This window comes from Pyricularia pennisetigena, chromosome 3 (genome assembly GCF_004337985.1).
Source record: "Pyricularia pennisetigena strain Br36 chromosome 3, whole genome shotgun sequence".
In the NCBI taxonomy this organism is placed as follows: Eukaryota; Fungi; Ascomycota; class Sordariomycetes; order Magnaporthales; family Pyriculariaceae; genus Pyricularia; species Pyricularia pennisetigena.
Window position 1 is genome coordinate 2394716 of NC_043742.1, and position 21186 is coordinate 2415901.

General features: G+C 50.5%; 10 protein-coding genes across 10 annotated transcripts; 7 read left to right on the forward strand and 3 right to left on the reverse strand.

Moving 5' to 3' along the window:
- Positions 1-3145: 3145 nt before the first annotated feature.
- PpBr36_02531 (uncharacterized protein) lies at positions 3146-3649 on the forward strand (the record flags this gene model as incomplete). The annotated part of the gene is made up of 1 exon (XM_029889712.1): positions 3146-3649. The coding sequence occupies one exon, from the start codon at positions 3146-3148 to the stop codon at positions 3647-3649; it is 504 nt and encodes a 167-aa protein (XP_029754296.1).
- Positions 3650-5123: 1474 nt separating this feature from the next.
- On the forward strand, positions 5124-5610 carry PpBr36_02532 (uncharacterized protein; the record flags this gene model as incomplete). Its single annotated transcript, XM_029889713.1, has 4 exons — positions 5124-5258; positions 5345-5403; positions 5471-5504; positions 5602-5610. Exons 1-4 carry the CDS (start codon positions 5148-5150, stop codon positions 5608-5610), a joined length of 213 nt encoding a protein of 70 aa, XP_029754297.1. The 5' UTR covers positions 5124-5147.
- Positions 5611-6006: 396 nt separating this feature from the next.
- Positions 6007-8064, reverse strand: PpBr36_02533 (uncharacterized protein; the record flags this gene model as incomplete). Its single annotated transcript, XM_029889714.1, has 1 exon — positions 6007-8064. One exon carries the CDS (start codon positions 8062-8064, stop codon positions 6007-6009), a length of 2058 nt encoding a protein of 685 aa, XP_029754298.1.
- Positions 8065-9512: 1448 nt separating this feature from the next.
- Positions 9513-10112, forward strand: PpBr36_02534 (uncharacterized protein; the record flags this gene model as incomplete). The annotated part of the gene is made up of 3 exons (XM_029889715.1): positions 9513-9630; positions 9698-9789; positions 9879-10112. 3 exons carry the CDS (start codon positions 9513-9515, stop codon positions 10110-10112), a joined length of 444 nt encoding a protein of 147 aa, XP_029754292.1.
- A 1513-nt stretch (positions 10113-11625) lies between these two features.
- On the reverse strand, positions 11626-12099 carry PpBr36_02535 (uncharacterized protein; the record flags this gene model as incomplete). Its single annotated transcript, XM_029889716.1, has 2 exons — positions 11626-11740; positions 11852-12099. 2 exons carry the CDS (start codon positions 12097-12099, stop codon positions 11626-11628), a joined length of 363 nt encoding a protein of 120 aa, XP_029754293.1.
- A 983-nt stretch (positions 12100-13082) lies between these two features.
- Positions 13083-13392, forward strand: PpBr36_02536 (uncharacterized protein; the record flags this gene model as incomplete). Its single annotated transcript, XM_029889717.1, has 2 exons — positions 13083-13118; positions 13147-13392. 2 exons carry the CDS (start codon positions 13083-13085, stop codon positions 13390-13392), a joined length of 282 nt encoding a protein of 93 aa, XP_029754294.1.
- Positions 13393-13902: 510 nt separating this feature from the next.
- Positions 13903-14528, reverse strand: PpBr36_02537 (uncharacterized protein; the record flags this gene model as incomplete). The annotated part of the gene is made up of 2 exons (XM_029889718.1): positions 13903-14341; positions 14413-14528. The coding sequence occupies 2 exons, from the start codon at positions 14526-14528 to the stop codon at positions 13903-13905; spliced, it is 555 nt and encodes a 184-aa protein (XP_029753246.1).
- An 816-nt stretch (positions 14529-15344) lies between these two features.
- On the forward strand, positions 15345-16086 carry PpBr36_02538 (uncharacterized protein; the record flags this gene model as incomplete). Its single annotated transcript, XM_029889719.1, has 3 exons — positions 15345-15466; positions 15574-15846; positions 15948-16086. 3 exons carry the CDS (start codon positions 15345-15347, stop codon positions 16084-16086), a joined length of 534 nt encoding a protein of 177 aa, XP_029754291.1.
- A 683-nt stretch (positions 16087-16769) lies between these two features.
- PpBr36_02539 (uncharacterized protein) lies at positions 16770-18667 on the forward strand (the record flags this gene model as incomplete). Its single annotated transcript, XM_029889720.1, has 4 exons — positions 16770-17584; positions 17703-18003; positions 18124-18444; positions 18551-18667. The coding sequence occupies 4 exons, from the start codon at positions 16770-16772 to the stop codon at positions 18665-18667; spliced, it is 1554 nt and encodes a 517-aa protein (XP_029753245.1).
- Positions 18668-19474: 807 nt separating this feature from the next.
- On the forward strand, positions 19475-20745 carry PpBr36_02540 (uncharacterized protein; the record flags this gene model as incomplete). The annotated part of the gene is made up of 2 exons (XM_029889721.1): positions 19475-20228; positions 20360-20745. The coding sequence occupies 2 exons, from the start codon at positions 19475-19477 to the stop codon at positions 20743-20745; spliced, it is 1140 nt and encodes a 379-aa protein (XP_029753619.1).
- Positions 20746-21186: the final 441 nt, after the last annotated feature.

A 21186-nucleotide genomic window follows, 5' to 3' on the forward strand; every position in this document is an offset into this window, starting at 1 on the left:
GGCAATTAATTATTACATTGTCCTTTAAAATTAATCCATTTGCGTAATTAACGCTTTTAATTGCAGGTTTTGGGCCTGTAATTTAACGGCTAAAACTTCGTTTGGGCTGGGTTAAGGCCCCTTATTTGTTGGAATTGGGCCTGGAAGGCCCGATATAAGGCTTTTTCCCATTATAGGGTAATTTGAATTATAAGTGCAATTCGCTAATTTATAACTATAATTAATTAACCTAATTGTTTAAGGGTAAATACCTTATTTAATTTAGGATCTGCTACACCGTTTGCCTTTTAACGGGTATAAGCCTGTAATTAACAGTTATAGGGTTTATTACTATTTTCAATGGTTAAAATCCACTAAAATACAGGCTTGGAATCCCTAAAAACCGCAATTAATGGGTGCCCTGGCATTTGTACCAATCCAAATGCACGTAACGAATTCAATTCGTTGAATGGGTGCAGGGTAAACTGCGGGGTATCGTGCAGGGTAAATTAACCACTAACGTAATTCCGTTAATGTGTTTGTGGGCTATTGTAAACCCTATTCAACGCATTAGGATTTAATGGGTTATTAGCGGACGAATACAGGGGTCTTTGGCCCTCATTCGCTAACGTAAACCCTATTAATAATTTGAGCCAATTACAATGGCGTGCACGATCCATAAAAACCACACCAAAAATTTTGGATTTGCAATGCAAGCGATCGCTGCAATACCTAAAAAGGCCTAAATCGAACGCTAATTTTTAGCGATCCCCATTGTAAATACAGGGGGGGTAAATGCTGAATTAGCGCCTAAAACCAACAATTTCGCACAAAAACAGCAATATTTTCGTTAATATACGTACTGTAAAAATGCGATAATAACCAAAATAAAGCTTCAATTTCAGGCTTTCCAGCGATGCAAAATACAATTTAATATATAAACTAAAACCTTTCCGGGCTTATAGTTTATTAATAATATAGGTTATTAACAAGGGGTTAGGTATTAACCTAAATGCGGCGTAGTGCTAATTGCGTTGTAAAAACCTGTAATTATAGGGTTTATATACACTATTCACTAATTTTTTGGGATTAATAGATTTATTTATTGGTGGGGGAAATTTTGCTTTATTTCCCTTATATATTTTCCGATATCGAAATGCGGGTCCGCACCCCGCAAAGGGTTCCGGTGCCGCACACGATTTTCCGAAAAATTATTTTGTATGCGTTGTTAAAAAATACCCTTATTTTTATATAAACCATTTTTGGGTTCGCACTAATTTGTTAATTTGGTGAAAACTTCAACCCGATACAGGGTAGCTAACTCGTGAATGCAGGGTGGGTATTAAACCCGGTATAGGGTAAAACGCCATTCGCTGACTTTAAATCGCAACTCCTGCAATACATAAAATATAGCAGAAAATCCGACAACCTTAACAACCCCATTTCGGCACTATTTATTGTGGCTTATATACAAATAAAATTGGACCCATTACATGCTAAATAACGCATATAATTAACATTTTCTTTTTTCGATATTTTGCGTGGTTACGGAATAATAAGGGAGTGTCGGTCGCAAGAAAGCCAAAAATACCGCTATAAACGGCGAAAATCGACAAATTATCCTTAAACCTAAACCAAAACGTTTTTTGGATAGACCCACAAATACATTGCAAAACCGCAATTAAACCACGAAATGGAGCGAAACGAACGGAATGGATTAATTGTGGAATTTTGGGTTTTAGGGATAAACTCTAAAACTAGGTCCGTACCCCTAAAAACGTTCGGGCGCCGCACATAATTTTCCAAAAAATTATTTTATATAGGTTTTGGAAAAAACACCCCCATTTTTATATAAACCATTTTTAGGTTCGCATTAATTTGTTAATTTGGTAAAAGTTTTAACCCGTTATAAAGTAATTAACTCCCAGGTTTAGGATGGGTGTTAAACGCGGTACAGGGTAATTAACCCCATTCGTTAACCGTTTAATCGCAACTCCTGCAATCCAAAATATAACGGAAAATCCGACAACCCCGACAGCCCCATTTCGGCACTTTCTATTATAGCTTAAATACAAATAAAAGTGGACCCATTACATGCTAAATAACGCATATGATTAACAAGTTATTAATCCCAAAATTAGTGAACCGATTTACTGCATTTAAGCCCTGTAATTACAGGCTTTTATAGCGCAACTACTATTAGGGCGCACCTAGGCTAATGCTTTAACCCCTGTTAGCAACCCATTTTGTTAACAAAGTCATCAAATTACCGAAAAAGGAATATTAATTAAATTACAATCGAATATAGGTAAACGTAACCTAAACAGTTTAAACAATAATTAAACAGTAAATCAATACATTAAATAACGCCTAAACAGCCTGAATAGCAATTTAAGAGCGACTAAATACATCAAATAATGCCTAAGCAGCCTAAACAGCGATTAAATAGCGATTGAGCAGTAATTGAATAAGGCGAGCCACCACTGAGCTAGGGTGAACATAGCCTGAGCGCGGGTGAATTTTGCCTGAACAGCCTGAACAAAAGCGGGGCGAATCACGTTGTAGATGCCGGGGATGTAGTGGTCCAGATTCGGCGCAGATAACAATTTATTTTCTCCTACCTAGGCCAATCGTAGCAATAGTCACCTGTGGCGTGAGGCTACACTCGTCCAACTTGTTTTGTACGTCATGTAATTAAGGGCATATGTTCCGATCAGAACATTTTGAAAGTCATACCAGGCTCGCAGCGCGTTTGTCAAAATCAAATTTTGACAAACGCGCAGCAGTGGCAATCGGTAAATGCGTGGCAGCTGCGCATATTACATGCAAAGCCAGCTCGTAGCTCTTCCAAACTCTAAGCAATCTGCACTGCTGCAAGTTATCAAAATCACCCTCAGAAACTGGATGGCATTCATTCCCATATAGAGAGGCCCATAGTCCCAGTTTCATCAGTCTCGGGTTCTCTGATTCATATTTCCATGGTCATAGTAACGCTACTTACCTGCTATAATCTCCACTTGTCTCAACATTCCGCCTCACTCCGGTGACATCTTTCCTTCTACGAGAGATACAATAATATTCGAGAAACAAGAAACAGGTATGTGTTTTTCCAAGCTCAACTTTGCAAATAAGTATCAGCAATTCTGGCCCCAGCATAGCCGGCACAATGTCTACACCTACTCCCACCAACTCGCCCGCCACTTCGCCCACCAAGCCCAGCAGGACGGCGGCGGCACCGACCCCCAACAGCTCCCCCACACGGGGGCCCAGGATCGGTCCTCTCCCCTTGCCGCTGGCAGCCCCCAAGGCCGGCACGGAGGCGCCACCGCCAACACTCAGCAGCTCGCCCACGCGGCGACCCAAGACCCGCCGCCGTCCGGCTTCGTCGCCGGCAGCAACCCCCAAGCCCCGGGAGCAGGGCATCAAGTCGGACGAGGCCATCCGAATGGCCAAGAAGGACTTTGGAGTGCGGTGGGAGGACACGGCCGAGGAGCGCCAGCGCCGCGTCGAGGAGAAGAGGCACCGGCGCTGGCTTGACGCCGCCGCGGTCACGAGGACAAGGTCTTTCTGCGCCGTGCGGTCGAGGGCTGGAGGCAGCAGAGGCTGCGGGAGGCTCCTTTCGACGGAGGTCAGCGCCGGGATCAGGGCGCTTGATCTCGTGGCGGATTGATGCGCTTGCCGGAGCCACACGTGGAGTGAGGGAGTCATTTTTGCTGGGCAGGTAGCTTGTTTTGGTCTTTTCTTTTTCTGTTCTTTTTCTACGTCTCAAGCTTTGTCTCTATGTTTCCTTATGACAGCCAACAAGGGGAAAAAGGGCACATCGGATTATGATTTCCTTATCTAAATATGAGCCTAAATGGAGATATATGGGATTCCCAATGATCTACACGTTACTATGCCAAACAAGTGCAACCGTATGGCGCCGTCATACCCAGCAGAATCAGTGACTTTTCCGCCCTTTCCACTGCTCCAGACACTACCCAGGGATTACCCGAGGCTTGCAACGGCCTAAATATTTCATGCAAGCAATAGAAGCATGGGTCTATCTACGCGCTAAACTAGATGAAATGAGAGACAAGGGCTCAATCGATGTGACCACTAAAACAATCAGGGAGCGTGAACCTCAACGTTTGGCCAAGCCCATGTAGAGAAAAGCGTTATGGCGCTCGTGAGTCCAAGAAACATAAGCATACCTTCGCGAGGAGATAAATGAACGGACAACAAAGGCAGTAAGAAGCCAGGTTAGCCAGGCCGCCGGGGACGAGGAAGACACTTTTCAGAGAACCCTGATTGGAAGGTGTGAGCGCATTGTGACTTGATGCAGAGGTTGAGCTATTGATCTCCAGGTCGATACAAGAGTGGAGCCCAAAAATGTCACTCTCGAGGTGCGCAGTTTTCTGATTGGCCCGTTCAGACAAGCAAAAACGGGTGTTTTTTTTTTTTTTTTCTCTCTGTTTATTGCCAAGGGACTACTGGTTTCCGGGCTGGCTGCGATGGCATGTGGTGCAGAAAGACCTCAATCACTGAGCTTTGCGGGACGACTTCGCTGAACGGTTATATACCTAGGTAGGTGTCTACACGTATGCAGTGTGGCACCTCTGGATGGGACCGTCATGCGTTCAAGTCTACAGCTTTCTGAGATGCTCAGAGATGAGGCAATATACATCTGACCCGACGTGTGCCACTCGACTAGATCAGCTCATGCTGAAGCCGTACGCTAGGGGTAGGTATTATACTGGGAAGTCTACTGTATGTAGAAACCGAGCTTGTAGCACAAGCCTTGCCCCCACCATAGGGTTATTTGGTAGAACATCACAAGGGAAGAGAGCAAGGCCAGAAACGCCCGCAAGCAGTTGGAAAGCTCCCCTTTTCTAAATTGTGGTTGGCCAATGAGATTGCGGGCAAAGAAAAAAAGCAAACAAACATACGTTTCCAGCTGGCCAATCAACAATAAAAACAGTGCGTTACCGGATGTGCGCTGGCCAGATCAGTCATGACGGAGGGCATGGCTATTTGTTTGCCTTTTCTGGCCAGACTTTTCTCCAGAATTTTTGCGTCTTGTCATTCACCAATCTTCACTTTTTTGATTTCCAGACAATCAATCTATCATCAGCATCTCCCCTCTGCCTTTTTAAGCACCAGGCCAGCAGCACTCTGTACTAGCCACGATGTCGACAACTTTCTGGAGCGCAGTAGGCTCTGTAACCATGTTCGGAATGGCCGCCATTGTTGTGGCCACTACGGTGGCAACGATGTCGAGTCGTCACATGGACAAAGATGTGAGTGCCCAGACTTCTTTCTTATCTCACGGTCCACTCATTTTTTTTGGTCGTAACTAACGCTTCCGCTGCGTCAATCTTGTCAGGAACCTCTCTCGCTCAGGAACTGGACCGATGAGGGGGGTGATGCCTGGTGGTGGTTCCCGTAAGCTGAATCCTCTTCACCAAATTAATTATTTGATGGTCTCTGACAGTCGCGGCTGGCGCCGAAGAACAATCTATGTCGCGTTGGGTGTCGAGGCTGATGTGAGTACCTGCTGCGCCTTGGATTCGATGCTTCTTTTCAAAAGATCTGATGGAAGTCTCAATGCTTGGGTGCTGACATTTCCTTCCATTCGAGTAGGCACCATGAAGCAGCTTTAGAAGCAATAGGGACGTTTACGAACTATACACGATGGCATGAGGCTTGTTTTGGCGTCTGGCGTTTGCGGAAAACTTTTCTGTCGTTGGTCCCGGACTCCCCGGTATTCGAACAACAAATGATGGCAGCATGAAGCTGTCTGGGTTAGGCGATAGATATGGGATTTAGAGATGTGATACTGCATATGTGCAGCGATCCACAACATCTCCCGTCACGTCAGGCGACCTATCTACCAAAGGCGCAAAGGTTGATATCCATTTATTTATATTAAGGCGACTAAGCTATGTCGGCTTGGCAGCAAGATTAGCTGCTTTTTGACCTGCTCATTATTCATGTCTCGTTTCTAAATCATTATCTGTTCTCCCTCCTCTCTCTCTCTCTCTCACTCTAGACCGTGATCCAGCGCGCCATCCAAGTGTCGACAACCTCCTTTGCCTCGTCGACCAAGCCCATATCGAGAAGCAACTGCGTGGTACCCCTGACGGCGGACTCGAGGGCCGAGAAGATCCACGCGTGAGTGATGGACGTGTGCTCTCCCACGAAGATGGTGTTCATCTCGGTCCTGTGGTAGGCGGGGATGAACAGCTCCTGCTGGCCAATGGTCGGGGACGCCCAGGCGCCGGCCTGGTGCTCATCGACCTCCCAGCACTGCCTGTCGTAGTTGCCGGTCCACTGCTCGTCGGCGACCTCGCCGTGGGCCTCGACCATGGCGCGCTGGACCATGGCCACGTGGTCTTCGTCGCTCAGGGCGGCCAGCGACCGGGCCATGGCGCCGGACGAGTACGAGGCCAGGATGACGCCCGGGCGGCTCGAGTTCATCTCGTACGACGGGTAGCAGACGGAGCCGATGCCCGGCACGTCGACGGAGCCGCAGCCGCCAAAGATGGGGTTCTCGGCCTGCTGCTCCCAGAAGCGGGTCCGGTAGTGCAGCGCGACCTTGCACGACTGGGCGTAGTTGAGCGTGTTGATGGCGCGCGACAGCAGGCTCGAGAAGGCGGGCAGGCGCCACAGCCGCACCTTGGAGAAGGGCACCGACACCACGGCGTAGTCGTACTCGTCGCGCTTGGCCGTCTTGTCCGAGGCCCTGTCGCGCCACGTCAGCGCCACCTTGGCCGACGCCGCGTCGTACTCGAGGCCCGTGATCTTGCGGCCCAGCGTGACGCGGCCCTCGACGAGCGGCGCAAAGGCGCGCGGGAGCGACTCGAGGCCCTTGTCGATGGTGCGCCAGCTCGTGGCGCGGAAGTACTCGTACCACTGGCCCCACAAGGGCGAGCTGCCCGAGCCCGAGAGGAAGTCGACCGTGTCGTCGTCGAGCTCGAGGTGGTAGCGGAGGTAGGCCGTCTCGGACCAGTGGAAGAGCCCGCGGTCGATGGCGTCGCGGTGCGCCTGGAAGACGTTGGCCGAGATGTTGCGCGCCCGCTCGGGCGTCATGTCGATGAGCCGCTCCAGGAACTTCTTGCCCATCTCGGCGCCCTCGACGTCGGACGCGTTGGCCGCCGCGGGGAGGAGGGACTTGTCGACCGCCGCGAGCTCCTTGCTCGAGGGGATGCGGCCGCTGGGCAGGCGGTAGCCGCTCGAGCTGGCGGGGGCGTTGGGGTTCGTCTGCACCCAGTTGATGAACTTGACGGCCAGGTCCGAGTCGTTGCCGTTCTTGGCGTTGAGGACGTCGGCCAGCTGGAACACCATCTTGTGGTCCTGGATGTCGAGCGTCTGGTTGATGTCGGCGTAGCGCACGCTGACGGGGAACCGCATGGGGCCCATCTCCTGGTACTGGTAGTCCTCGGGCGCCGTGCCGTTGAGGTACTTGGTGCGGATCCGGCCTCCCAGCCGCTGGCTCGACTCGACAATGTGCCAGTTGGTCACCCCGACCGAGTCCAGGAGCAGACTGGTCAGGAGCCCAGACATGCCGGCGCCGACGATGGCGATCTTCTTGGCCTTTGCCTCGGCCGTCGTCACGGCCGACACGTTCTTGGACTCGAGGTACCTGACGCCGTCGAACCACATGCCGTTGGAGTCGCCAATCTCGCTCAGCGCCTGTCTCTTGCGCAGACTGAGAGGTCCCGAGAAGTCGATCGGAGCGGACCTTCCGAGCAGGTTACCCTCGAGATCACGCGCGTACAGGCAGCCGCCCGGCCTGGCCTCCCTGGGGACAGACCAGACGATGCGGTCGGGCGAGGCAGCAGCACGCGTGGTCAGGAGGGAGGCAACCTCGTGGGATTGCTCATCCCTCTTTTCGTTGCAGTCGCCATACGCCACGCGGACATGATTGCCGTGAGGGAAGTCGTCACGGTAGGCGAGGTGGATGTTGTGAACCGTGGCAGCAGAGATTTTGTCAAGACCCCTGAAGGAGATGGAGTCTTCGGTGCCGGGGGTCGGGGAGGAAAGGACGCCGGTGCCAAAGACGAGGAGCGAGAACCGCACCCAGAAGTCCGTTGAAGCCAGCATCTTGAGGGACAGAGAAGCCAAGAGAGTCGATGGTGGTGATGGACTGCCTCTCTGTCGTCAATCCTGCGAAGGCAACAAACACCTCTATTTAACCGCAGACCAAGTCGGTGCCGTCGGCACGATGCTGTGGTCCAACCACGTTCGCACCCATGAGCGTCGACCCATCACCTCTGATAGCAATCGGTGGACTCTGAGAGTGAGCCTCGGCTGCCCTCCAACCCTCATGGTGGTGTATCTCGCTCATTTCTGATACGAGAAAAGATTTGTTGGTCCGTCCGAAATCGCCACTCAATGAGACTTGCCTCATGGGGCCACTTCGCTAGCCCTAAAAGCCGTTAAAAGGGACGTCGGGGTGCACCGCCGGTCGAAATGAGCCGAACGTATGCGGTTAATAGCTTATCATCGGGGGAAACAAGAACCCGATACGATCGGAGCGGGGCTCGTCTTCTTCTTTTTTTTTTCCTTTTCATTTTTGCGGGCATCTTGTAGTCCAACCAGGTATAAAGATAAGAACAGTTATGAAAAGATTACGCAGGTCCGAAGAGATACAGGCAGATGCGCCCCAGCTTTTTCCTGTAGATAGTTGGCTTGGCAGTGTGGGGGCGATAGGCCGCTACCAATGCCTTCCACCCGATTGGTAAGATGAGCCAGCGGCGGCTTGGAAAATGCAACGGTCTAAGTGAGACAAAAATGCATCTCTGGGGTTGGTAAACGGCTTCAGAGAACCCCTATGTGCCTTTCATAGTTTTACCTGGCTCGACGGCGCGTCACGCGGTCTCGGTGTGTTGAACCGTTCCATCGGTATTCGGAACCTTCAGCTGGAGCCTCAACACCCCAAAGGCTCCAATGCAAAAACAGGGCAGCCCCAGACAGCCAAGGCAGCTCATGATAGGCAATATTCCTACCCCGCTGCGAATCCAGGCGAGAAAGACATGGTTTCTATATTCCTTCACCATTATCGCCCCCGATAAGAACTGTCAGGAGCCGGGCCGTGGGACCGGTATCGGGAAAATAATCAAGTTGAACCCAGACGTACGGGTCGGGCTGATTTTATGGAGAAGTCGCGGTGAAGCTGGAAAGTCTCCCATGTAAGCCAAGTTGACCAAAAGGGCGCCCGCAAGTGTAACGAACCACATATGCAGGCCAAGACCCCACGATTACCCAAAAAGGAAGGCAATTGACTCGAAAATTCCTTGCCCGGTCAACAAACATGACTGGTCCGTCCGACTGCGGAGAAAAAGAGGCTGGCGAGCTGATCTGTTATGAGCTTTGTTCCGATTTTGCATGACGGTCTGACGTAAAGCCTGTAAGCTTACCTAGGTATATAGACTAAATGCATGTCTTGACGTGTCCAACCAACCAACACCATTCCCTCGGGCCAGCTATTACTTCGCAGGCTGTCCAATTGCCAGTCCCGGCCTCCTCCTCCTCCCTTTTGGTTAGTCACAATGCTCGGAACCGCCATGATCAAGACGGCAGCTCTGCTGTTCGCCGCGAGCGTATCAGTTCTGGCTGCCCCGGCTAGACCAGTCATCACGCACCTGGGTAGCCAGGGCCCGATATTGTGTAGGTCGCACCTGGCAGACTCCTGAATTATTTTCCGAGAGGGCAAAACCGCTAAAACGCAACCCAGCTGGCGGCGTCATGACCAAGGACCTCGTCTACACGAGCGGCACCGTCCCGTCCATCAACGGCACGATTCCGGAGGGCATCAGTGCACAGACTGTAAGACTGCAGTCCTCGCCCACCCCCATCGTCTGCTGCGTCAAGAACCACTGCTAACCAGTCACATTTTTTTTTCACCCGCACAAAAGGCCACTGTCATCAACAACATCGCCGCCGTCCTCAAGGAGGCAGGCACGTCGTGGGAGTACGCCCTCAAGACGACCGTCTTCCTGGCAAACATGGACGACTACGCGGCCATGAACGCCGTGTACAGCGAGTTGCTGCCCAACCCCAAGCCGGCCCGGACCACCATCGAAGCCGGAAAGCTGCCGGGAAATTTCCTGGTGGAGATTGAGGCCGTGGTGGCGAGGCCACACTGTTAGAATTTGTGGCTAACTATTGAAAAATTTGAAATGTGCCACTCCTGTCACGAGTCCAACGATTGTTACGAAGTAGTCAAAATAAGCTCATGTCAATGCTTGTCCACCCTAGCAATAATTCCATAGGCAAAGGTGCACACAGAAAGAAAACAAGAAGAAAAAAGCTCCGAACTGCGGGGCTATGAGCATTAGAGGGTTCAGAGACTCTTAATATACAAATGCCACATTTTGAAAGCTTTTTGAAAATACCAAAACATGTTTTAGTATCTCTCCAATTCTTCATAGACCTCGTCTACGCAAAGGAACTAAGTGTAAAATAACCAAAAAGTAGGAATTACTATTTCTAATTGGTTAGATTTTATTTACTTTTTTCATAAGAAAAAGTAATTGCAATTTTTCCGGACGAAAAATAGGGCCAGTTGAATTCCATGGGTATTTGAAAAGTTAGGTATTCGGACCGCACGTATATCGTTTAAATCCCAACTTAATTGAATACTTAAATACAATGACTATTGTTATTTTAACCTCGGTCTTCTTTTTGTAATTGTATTTGGAATTGTTTTCAAAAATGTCACGATCAAAGGTGACACGCCTTGTATAGTTGGGACCGACAAAGTATCTGCCAAGTGCAGGTACTGCTGGATCTTTTGATCTATTGCCGTATGCATTGAATCGTCGGGCGCACACGTGACACTCCAGCCTTCGGGGGCTAGCCCGTAGTACAGACAAGTTAATATTTCTATAGGATTTGGGCGTGATTTTCAATTTACTTAACAATTGGTTTTAATGGAACGAAAAATTCGTGCGACTTATTACCGCGTTCTGTGCGAGATTTTAATTTGGAGGGACAGCGTTATATCGACTCATTTGTTTGAAAATCTGTTTCAAAATAAAAACGGTGTATTGTTACTGCCTGTACGAGAAACGGGTTGCAACAACAACGCTGAACAGCTGCTAATAGCAATAATAAAGGGGTTGCCCGAAATCCACCTCATATTAGACGTCGGTGCGCAAACATTAAATATTGGAGCTTAATAACTTTCCAGTTGCGCAAAGATGTCTGTAGACGAACCAACCGGCGAATTCTGGAAATTCCAAACAGCAGGCATGCGTTTTTTTGGGGACCACGATGATTTTAAGTTTTTGATCTTCGTGGTACATGTGAGATTTTTCAAACGTCTACGCATGCCCAGCAGCTTGATCAGTGTCTTCGGCAAAATCAAAGTTACAAGCCTCTTGGTGTGGATATGCAATCCATAGCTTATCAGTATGTCTGGTAAACAGGTTTTGATGCAAATGGCCTTGAATGTTCCCTCCCTTTCAAAAGCTCCGTACAAGAAGCCAAGATGTGTTATCGGATATGTAATAGAAGAAAAAAAAAAAAGAAAGTCTAAGAACCAAAAGCCGACGCCAACACCTGCGCAAAACGATCCTCTCACCCAATTTCTTTGTTTAAAAGTCTCTTTCTTGCCACCTCTAGAAACGCGCTCCCGTCGCAAGAAAAACACTGCCACTCCTAGACAGGGAGGACAGCAAGCTGCGCAGCTGGTGCAGCGCTTCCCATGGCGGCCTTGCCACAGCTGCCGAACTGGGGCTGACATCCCTCGAGGCAGAAACTAGGCCCATTTCCACTGACGAGATAGAAAAGCGTCAGAATTCGAGATTGCACAAAAGACTTCCATACATGAGGACGCGGAAAGGGGCGAGCGAGACGCAAGATGAACTAGATTGCGTGCACATACCAAAATCCGCCATGTGAGCAGCAGGGGCCGTGATCAGTGTCTTTGCACGTCGTGCCGTTCTTGAAGAGGCCGCATGTGCCGTCGTCGGTCGGGACGATGTTGTCCGGAACTTTCGGGATTGCTTTTTCCTCTGCAGGTGGGGTGGATATTGGGGAGTCTGGTGTTGGCACTGTCGCGGCGGGGGAGGCGAGGGTCACGCCGACCAGAGAGGCCAGGGTGATTTTGCTCAGGATGCTGATGAGATTCATTGTGCTGTGAGGGCGTTGATCTTAGTATCTGTGTCGTCGCTGATTGTTCGATTCAAACTTTTCAAATAAATTACTGTCGCTGTTTTTTTTTCTTTCAAAAAAAAAAAAAAAAAAAGAACTGTGTGCTCAGGTCCAGCAACGACGGAAATGAGAGACAATAGGGTGGGAATCAGTTTTATGTCTGCTGAAAACGAAGGAAACAATAGATGCCATCGGGGATTCCTTGAAACACTTACGTCAAGAAAATACCCGCCTCTTAAATACCCTCAACAGTGTCAACACACGGATTCCGCTGTGCGCCTCGACCAAGCCATAAATAAGGGGGCCCGCGTAATCCGTTGGCAACGAAGACGCCGTTAGCCTCGTAAGGTGGGCGCTCGATGGCGCTAAGAGGGCGTCTAGACTCGCAAAGACGCCATCGCGTCAGGCTTTAGCGGCTATGCAAGGGGGCTGCCGGCTAGGGGCGATAGTTTCGTGTCTTTCTAAGGTGCTGCCTGCCGTTTATAGTCGTGAAGCCAGGGGCAAAGTTTCCTCTAAATCCAGATCTGGAGGACCAACGTTCCTGCATGCACTGCGCCGATGGTCGATGGACTGGCTTTCATTCAACTTGATTCAAGACTACAGTAGTCAGTGTCGATTTGGAGCAGAAGCACCAAGCAAACAAAATTTGTTACGATAATGGTAATTGCTTTGTTTGTACAACCGTTGACACGAGATTCAGCTCCTGAATTCAAAAACCTTGCATTCCAGCGCGTCCACTGTGCGGTCCCTAGGACTACTGTCAAATTCATTCAACTGCATGAGCGTAGTTGTGTATCCGTCAAACGGGACAAGGCCACAGCTTGAGGCTGTGGGGGCAGAGTGCTATGTTCAAATTGATCTGAATGTTGATCGGGGGCAGACGGAGTAAACGATACAATCTACTGCTAGTATTGATAGCAGAGATCTGTGTCTGTATGAGGGCTGAATTATCGCGGTACAAAATGAGCAAACCTTGGCTATGCGATGCAAAGGCTGACGTCAGTTCCAGCGTCTCTCTAGTGCTAGTGGCGCTCCAAGGATCCAGAGCCTCGGGCACTTACGATGGATCAAGACGCCGGCGCCAGAACTGGCAAGTTCGGTGGCGCCTTGTCGGTTTCCTCAGAGGAGGTAGGTCTCTCGGCGGCTGGGACGGTGGAAAGCACCATGATTGATCAAAGCGATATCTGGCAATCCGCGACCGCCTGCCAGCCCATGCTCGTTGTCATTCGGCAGATTCTCGAAATGGAACAGCCGCTGGACAGAGGCCAGTAGTGACGGGCGACTCGATGTTTGGTACAGAAGTTGTGATTTATCCGGGCCAATTCTTAGCGGAGCTTTGTTGGCATGTGTAGGCCGACCCACGATACTAATGGTAGTAATGATTATAATAATTTGGCGAGGCTATGACAGTTTTGAGTGTGGTAAGAATGTTTCGTCGCAGCTCTACAGTGGAAATAAGCCAAATGCGATAGGGTATTGGTAATGAGTTGGATTTGCGGTTGTGCAGAAGCCTCCAAGTTTTCTCATGCTTGGAAGTGCAAATACGTGGACATGGTCGAAAGGTGGGATGTGTATTGCAGGGCATAGCAACCAGTCCCGCTTCTTCGGGTCTGATGGGAATCTGAGTCCAAGGTGAGATCAATTATCGCGTACGTTCTTCTGCTCCCTTTATCTGGGCGAGGGGCAGGGTCATAAAAAAATAATCTAAACATGTCTAAAAAGAATGACAAACGCCACAGCAGATAGCCTCGGCTTGCCTCTTCATAAATATATGCTCCCGCGTCATTGTTTGCCTTTCAGGCTGTCACAAGGCACGCTGTTTGGCACAAACGGGGGGTCGATAAAGTAGTCGTGGTACCACGTGACCTGGTGCTCTGGCTTGGGAGTCAAGTTCGCCATGGCCTCGACCCTCTGGTCCTTCTTGAGCACGGTGTACTGGGTCTTGTAGTAGTTCTGCGAGCAGTTGCCCTTGACGTAGTTGTGCTCGATCCGTCCCTGAACCTCAAAGACCGTAGCCGTGTCGTTGTTGCTCACCACGAAGGCGGTGTTTGGGAAGTGGCTCAGCGTCTTGCTGCCGTCTGGTGGCAGGAACCCCTGTTTGCACTTGAGGATAGCTGCGGGGCCGACGCAGTCGAGTGTCAATGTTGTCTGTCGGCCTGTGCTGGTGAAGAAATCGGTAAAGGAGGTGGTTGCGGACATGTCGTCGGCTTGTCCCACGAGTCTGTTCTTTATTGTCAGTACGGAACAGAAAGAGAATAATAATTGCTTGGTTCTTATCTTGTCTTTGCTTACGCTTCGTAAAAGGGCTTGAACTCAACCGGTACGCCCGGCTTGGGTGCATAGTTGCTCATATCAAGAGCAGCTACAGCACCAGCAGCGACCGTAGTGTAGAGAATTTGAAACTTCATTATCGCGACTGGAATCAAGTTGTATCGTATCGGAGGGCAAAGAAAAAAGAGAGTGGCGCTTGACAAGCTAAACTGTGGATAGTATAGCGCAAGGGGAATTAGTCTAGTGAGAGAATGAAGTGGACAAAAAAACCCGGTTTTCAAAGAAAGTCTGGGGAATCAAATGATTATAATGATTTGTCGTCAAGCTACTTTGAAAAAAAAAATGCGCTCCGCTTTCCTCGGCCGGGCCCGTCTTGCCCCTTTATACAGATTGCCGAAATGTATGCCTTGTTGATTCAGCAACCTAGGGGAGCGAAACCTTGGTCATGTAGATCTCTTCTTTCGGTAAACGGAAAACCCAAACATTTTTTCTGCTAGTCATGACCTTGCCTTTACCCCCTGAGACTGCGCCCCTCTGCGCCCCTCCGGGTACCTGAAGGAAGAAACGAAGCTTTCTATGCGGAGTAGCCGTTGACAGCTGCAAAGGTTCACACAAAAAGGGGTGGGACTAAATATGGATTGTGAGCGGCTTGGCGAGATTTGAGTTAGATGAGCTGTGCGACCTGCGTCAATGGCACCATTTTTGGATAGGATACCCTCCGCTATTTCCAGGTGAAGCTTTATATATAAAATCATTGCTTCCATCCACTATTTTCGAGGAAAGGAGAAAAAGACATCCTGTGTTATCGTCATCGCCATTTGGATCCAACTTAGCACGCATTTCACACATTCGTTTAAACCGCAACCCTCTATTTTGCATTTTATCATTTTTTTAGGTTTAGACCCAAGTCACTCTTTTGACCCCACAGCATTTACTTCTATTTCATCGTCATCATGCGCTTCTCTTCAGTCACTTTCGGCCTCGCAGCTACCATTGCTGTTGCTTCACCAGTAACAATGGACCCTTACAAAGCCGGGGATAACGTTGATCCCGCCTTTGCCAAGTTTGTTGAAGAGTAGGTATCAAATCTCCCCTGCCCGAAAAAAATAAAAGTACTGTGGTTCCCGCATGAATGTGCCCGGAGAATATAGTTGCTGACCCGGCCCCAATCACACAATCAAGGTGGTACCGCATCTCGGAGGACAAGGCCGCCACCACTACATTTAGCGACTTCTTCGCGCCGGGTGGTCAGCTTATCGTGGCCGGCTCAGTGTTCGACACGCCGGAAAAGATTGTCGCCGTCAAACAGAACCTCCTGCCGCCCAATGGCAACAAGGCGTGGTGGCATCTGATCCAGGGATCGACGCTGGTGGCTGATGACACCAAGACGCAGACTGTCAGCGCCAAGATTATCATCCAGACTATCTATACCCCGGGCAACTGCTCGCAGGCGCAGTAAGATCTATCTTTTCCTTAGCTTCTTCTTTCTCGGGATATAAGATGACGTGGGGTGGGGTGCGGACTTTGAGCGGGGCTAACATGGTTAATTTTATCAGTGGAAACGCGGCATTTACCGTCGCCAAGGATGCGTCTGGAAAGCCGAACTGGGTACCGCACACGGGAGGACTGAAGGTCTATAATCTGGCTGTCAACACCGTCCAATCTCCGACAGACGAGCCTTGCTCAAAGGCATAAGATTCAATCTTCTTCAAATGTATTTTTTTTTCTTCCTTCTCTTTTTTTATTTAGACTTACGAACTTTCAGAAGCAAATCTATGTGAACAAATGACATCCTCATCGATCATCACCATCACGTCGCGGGATAAACAGCGCTCAGGAGAGACACTAGAGTTGTTGCTAGAAGTGTCACGTTGCAATCAAGCTGAACTCAGCAAGCGGGGTTTGCATCCCTTCCATGCTGACAGTTCTGGACTCTTGTTGATCACCGGAAGGGTGGTGTTCTCAATATGTGCTTGCTAGTTCCATGGCTTGCATACTAGCCCCCCCGCCTCTCAAGCCATTCTCTGCATATGCACATCTCAACCAAACCAATCACATCTGCTCTCCAGCACACCTTATTCTTTTTGATTTTCACTCAGCGACATGCAGACCCCTTGACGAGAGTGGAGAAGTCAGGATACGCGACGGAATAATCCCTTTTCGGGTTTAGAATCCCTCCTCGGGTCGCCATTCTTACTATAAGAAGTTTAGGAGGATGTGACATTCCATTAAGAGGCATGGTGGGCTATATATACCGGGCTCTGTGCGCCATAACAGCGCAAAACGAGCCTGAAATCAGACCGAAAGTCTTTCAAGATCTGGCGATTCCCACCCTTTTTAAGTTTGGTGACAAATCGTTCAAGAACCCAAAACCCAAAATGCTGCTGCAAGAAGCCGCCGACGTGCTGGCCAAGCACTGGCTCCCCAGCATCCTCGCCTTGGCCGCTGTTTACCTGGCAGCGAGTTACACAATCGAATACCGCCGCCTCCGCGGCTTCCCCGGCCCGCTCCTTGGTTCCTTTTCGTACCTGTGGCTAGCCTACAATGGCGTCAGGGGCCGTCAGGGAGCCATCTACTACGAGACCATGAAGAAGTACCGCGTGCCGGAGCACTCGTTCGTCCGCATCGGGCCCAACGACCTGATGACCGACTCGCCCGAGGTGGTGCGGCGCATGTCGTCGGCGCGCTCCACCTACCTCCGCAGCAGCTGGTACCGCACCACCAAGCTGGACCCGTACGGCGACTCGCTGCTGAGCACGCTCGACACGGCCCACCACGACGCCCTCAAGGCCAAGGCCGGCAGGGGCTACGCCGGCCGCGACAACGAGAACCTCGAGAGCGACATCGACGGCCAGGTGCGGGCGCTCATCGGATTGCTCGAGCGCAAGTACCTGAGCAGCGATCACGGCGGCGGCCTCGGTGACGGCTCGTCCTTTAGGCCCGTCGACATGGCCACCACCATGCAGTACTTTACCCTCGATGCCATCACCAAGCTGGCCTACAGCAACGCCTTTGGCTTCTTGGAGCGCGACATGGACGTGCACGGCTACATGAAGGCCATCAGGGACGTGGTCCCCCTGATCATCGTCTCGTCCGAGTGGCCGCTGGCGGGAAGTGTATTCTTCAGCTCGTGGTTTCTCAAGCTGTTTGGTCCGACACCTACAGACAAGACGGGAGTTGGAAAGATCATGGGGTTTGTCTTGTCCATTTTTTTTTTTTTTTTTGTTTATCATCCAGCTAATAAAGCTCCAGCGAAGCTGACTTCGTCTTTTTTTGACAATTTTCTTTTTTTTTTCTTTTCCGTCATCTAGAACTCTAAGAGAAGTCGTGGCCACACGCTTCGGACCCGAAGCCAAAGACCGACCCGACATGCTGGGATCATTTGTGCGCAACGGCCTTTCGCAGTACCAGTGCGAGCAGGAGGTCATGCTTCAGATCGTGGCCGGTTCCGACACGACGGCGACGGCGCTACGTGGCACCCTGCTGCGTCTCTGCTCGACACCCAAGGTCTACCTGAAGCTTCAGAAAGAGATCGACGAGGCGGTGCGGTCTGGAATGGTAGGCGAGGGCGTCATCCACCACGAAACGGCCAAAAAGCTGCCCTACCTTCAGGTAAATCGACTCTCTCAACCGCTTGTTTTTTTTTTTTCCTCTTTCTTTTTTCTTTGTTTGTCCCTCCCTCTCCATTCAACGCTTGAATACTCACATATTTCATGTCATTCTCTCTGTCAGGCCGTCATCTACGAAGGTCTGCGCCTCAACCCCCCTTTCACCGGCGTCCTGATGAAGGAGGTGCCTCCGGGAGGTGACGAGATGGACGGCGTCTTCATCCCCGCCGGTGTGCGCATCGGCGTCAGCGCCAAAAGCATCCAGATGCGGCAGGACGTCTACGGCCACGACGTCGACTTGTTCCGGCCCGAGAGGTGGACCGAGTGTGACGAGCAGACGCGGATGCGCATGGCCGCAAACACGGAGCTCGTCTTTGGGTACGGGCGGTGGATGTGTGCCGGCAAGAACGTGGCTTTTATGGAGCTCAACAAGGTTTACTTTGAGGTGAGTCAAGAAACCGATTCGCTTCATTGGCATGAGAAAGCGGGTGAAATATGCATTCGAAATGTTGGTTTTCTTGCTTGCTGACCATTTATCGTGGGAAACTTAGTTGCTCCGACGCTTCGACTTTCAGGTCGTCGACACTAAAAACCCAGTCAAAGAGGAGAATTTCAATGTCGTATTTCACAAGGATATGTTTATGAAGGTTACCAGGCGGGTGCTTTAGGTCAATTGTTAATCAAAGTCGGCAGGAAATTACGGTAGATGCGTCTCCATAGATTAATGGACTATGGATCTTGTTGGTGACAAATAATCACTTGATGACTCTTGGACAGGAGCAGGATTACCGCAAGGATTACGGAGAGTTGCCTTCACGATGGGTATCTGGTCTGGTTCATTTGCTGCTTATTCTTATTTCCTATCAGTTTTTCGGAGATATAGTCAACAACTCTAGTCAATACCGAACGACCGTCAACTTGTTCCAAACAATGCCTCTGACCGACTCAACGATCAACAACGACTCAATACGGTTCTAAACCATGATTAGATTTCAGCCGCAAACGGTCCTGTTGAGCTGGTAATCAGGCCATGAGCAGTCCTTGCTCTGCATTAACCCCTGTCATACGCCAAAAATGACCTGGTAACTCGGGAATAAACATCTGCCATGCGTTCATCATTTCCAATTTACCAACCTCTATCAGAAAGTATCGGATGAACAATACCCCTCCGTTTGTTGTCGGGAAGTTAGCTTGTTGATCAGACCATTAGCCAAAGTACATATACCTGGACATATAAGTCCATTCCCCCTCATTCCCCGCGATAATGGCCTTGATGTGCGGAGACGACTCGACTCGCACTCGCTGCCCCAACGAACCTCGATAAGCACTATCTAGACTAGACCAGGCGCCAAGTGCTGGTAGCACCCACCCATCTCCCCTACTATCTCCCCTCTCTCACTTCCAAATCTGGGATTGAACATCGCATCCCCAGAACCATTCGATAAAACCAACAGAAAAAGAAAAAAAAAAAAAAAATGAGCGGCTCGGGAGTCAAAACCCACGCCCTCGGCGACTTCCAGCTGACCTCGGGCGAGATCCTCCCGGGCGCCTTCATCGCCTACGAGACCTTTGGCGAGCCCAGCAGCCCGGCAATCATCTACCCGACGTGGTACTCGGGGAGCATCTCGGACAACCACTGGCTCGTGGGACCGGGGAGGGCCCTGGACCCGGCCCGGTACTACATTGTGATCCCGGCGCTGTTCGGCGGCGGCCAGTCCTCCAGCCCGAGCAACATGCCGCACCTCGCGGGGACCAGGCCCTTCCCCGACGTCACGTTCCGCGACAACGTCACGGCGCAGCACCGCCTGGCGACCGAGCACCTCGGCATCTCGCGCGCGCGCGCCGTCCTGGGCTGGAGCATGGGCGCCGCCCAGACCTACCAGTGGCTGACGCAGTACCCGGACTTTATGGATCTCGCCGTGCCCTTCTGCGGCAGCGCCAGGACGAGCCTGCACAACCAGGTCTTCCTCGAGGGCGTCAAGAGCGCCCTGCTGGCCGCCAAGGGCGCCTCGTCCGCCGGCAGCTGCGCCGGCGAGAACGGCTCCGCCGGCGGGTATCGGACTTGGACGGCCCAGGAAAGGGTCACGGGTCTCAAGGCGCTCGGGAGGGTCTACGCCGGCTGGGGTTTCAGCCAGGCCTTTTACCGCGAGAGGCTATACGAGGGTATGGGATACGGGAGCTTGGAGGATTTCATGGTCGGGTTCTGGGAGGCGTGGGCCTGCTCAAAAGGTTCTTTTTTTTTTTTTTTTTTTTTTTTTCAGCCATGACACTCTTTTCTTGTCTCCTCCCCTCAAGTGCAATATTCAAAGATCTGCACACGAAAGTTGCAGTACTCGGCTGACATACTATTTGACCCCCAGATCCGGAGAACATGCTCGTGATGCTCCACACATGGCAGGCTGGAGACGTCTCCAATCAAGAGCCCTACGGCGGGAGTTTCGAATCGGCCATGAAGGGCATCAAGGCCAAGACTTTGGTGTTGCCTGGAAAGACTGATCTGTACTTCCCACCGGAGGACAGCGAGCATGAGGTGCAATGCATGAAAGAGGGCGTCGGGAAGTGCATCGCTTTCCCATCGATATGGGGCCATTGGCAAGTATCCCTTTTCACGAGTGCATTTCGAGAATGGAACGTGTTAACATTTTCTTCTACGCATAGGGCTGGAGGACCGGGACAAAGCAAGGTCGACGTGGAGTGGCTTGATGAGAAGCTGAAGATTTTCCTGGGAACTGGTGAATTCCCGTAAATGTTCAGACTCAGTCATCCTGAGAAGCTTCATCGTGGCTTGCTGGGTTTAATGCCCTACATATAATATAATGCGCCGAGGGACAATATTTGATGCTTCTTCTCCATCCACAAACTACAATGCGTGTTGCAAAGCATCCATCTTTTTTCCAGAATTGCCGACAGTTTCGTATTTGAGTATCGATGGCCGTGTCACCTTCAGCATATGACGCTTAGCTCGAAATCCATCAACAGCGTCGGGTAAACTGCCTAACCTCAGACTCGAAGCGGCCAACCTCAGACGTTGCGTGTTGCTCTACACAGACTTGAGCTGGGCGTATGCATCCGAACACATTGTTTTAGTCACAACCATTACGATGCAAGTTCTGCGTCCTTGTACAGCCAGGATATGATCAATGTTCGATAATTGCCAAAAGTATAGCAGAAAATCAAGCATAAGTCG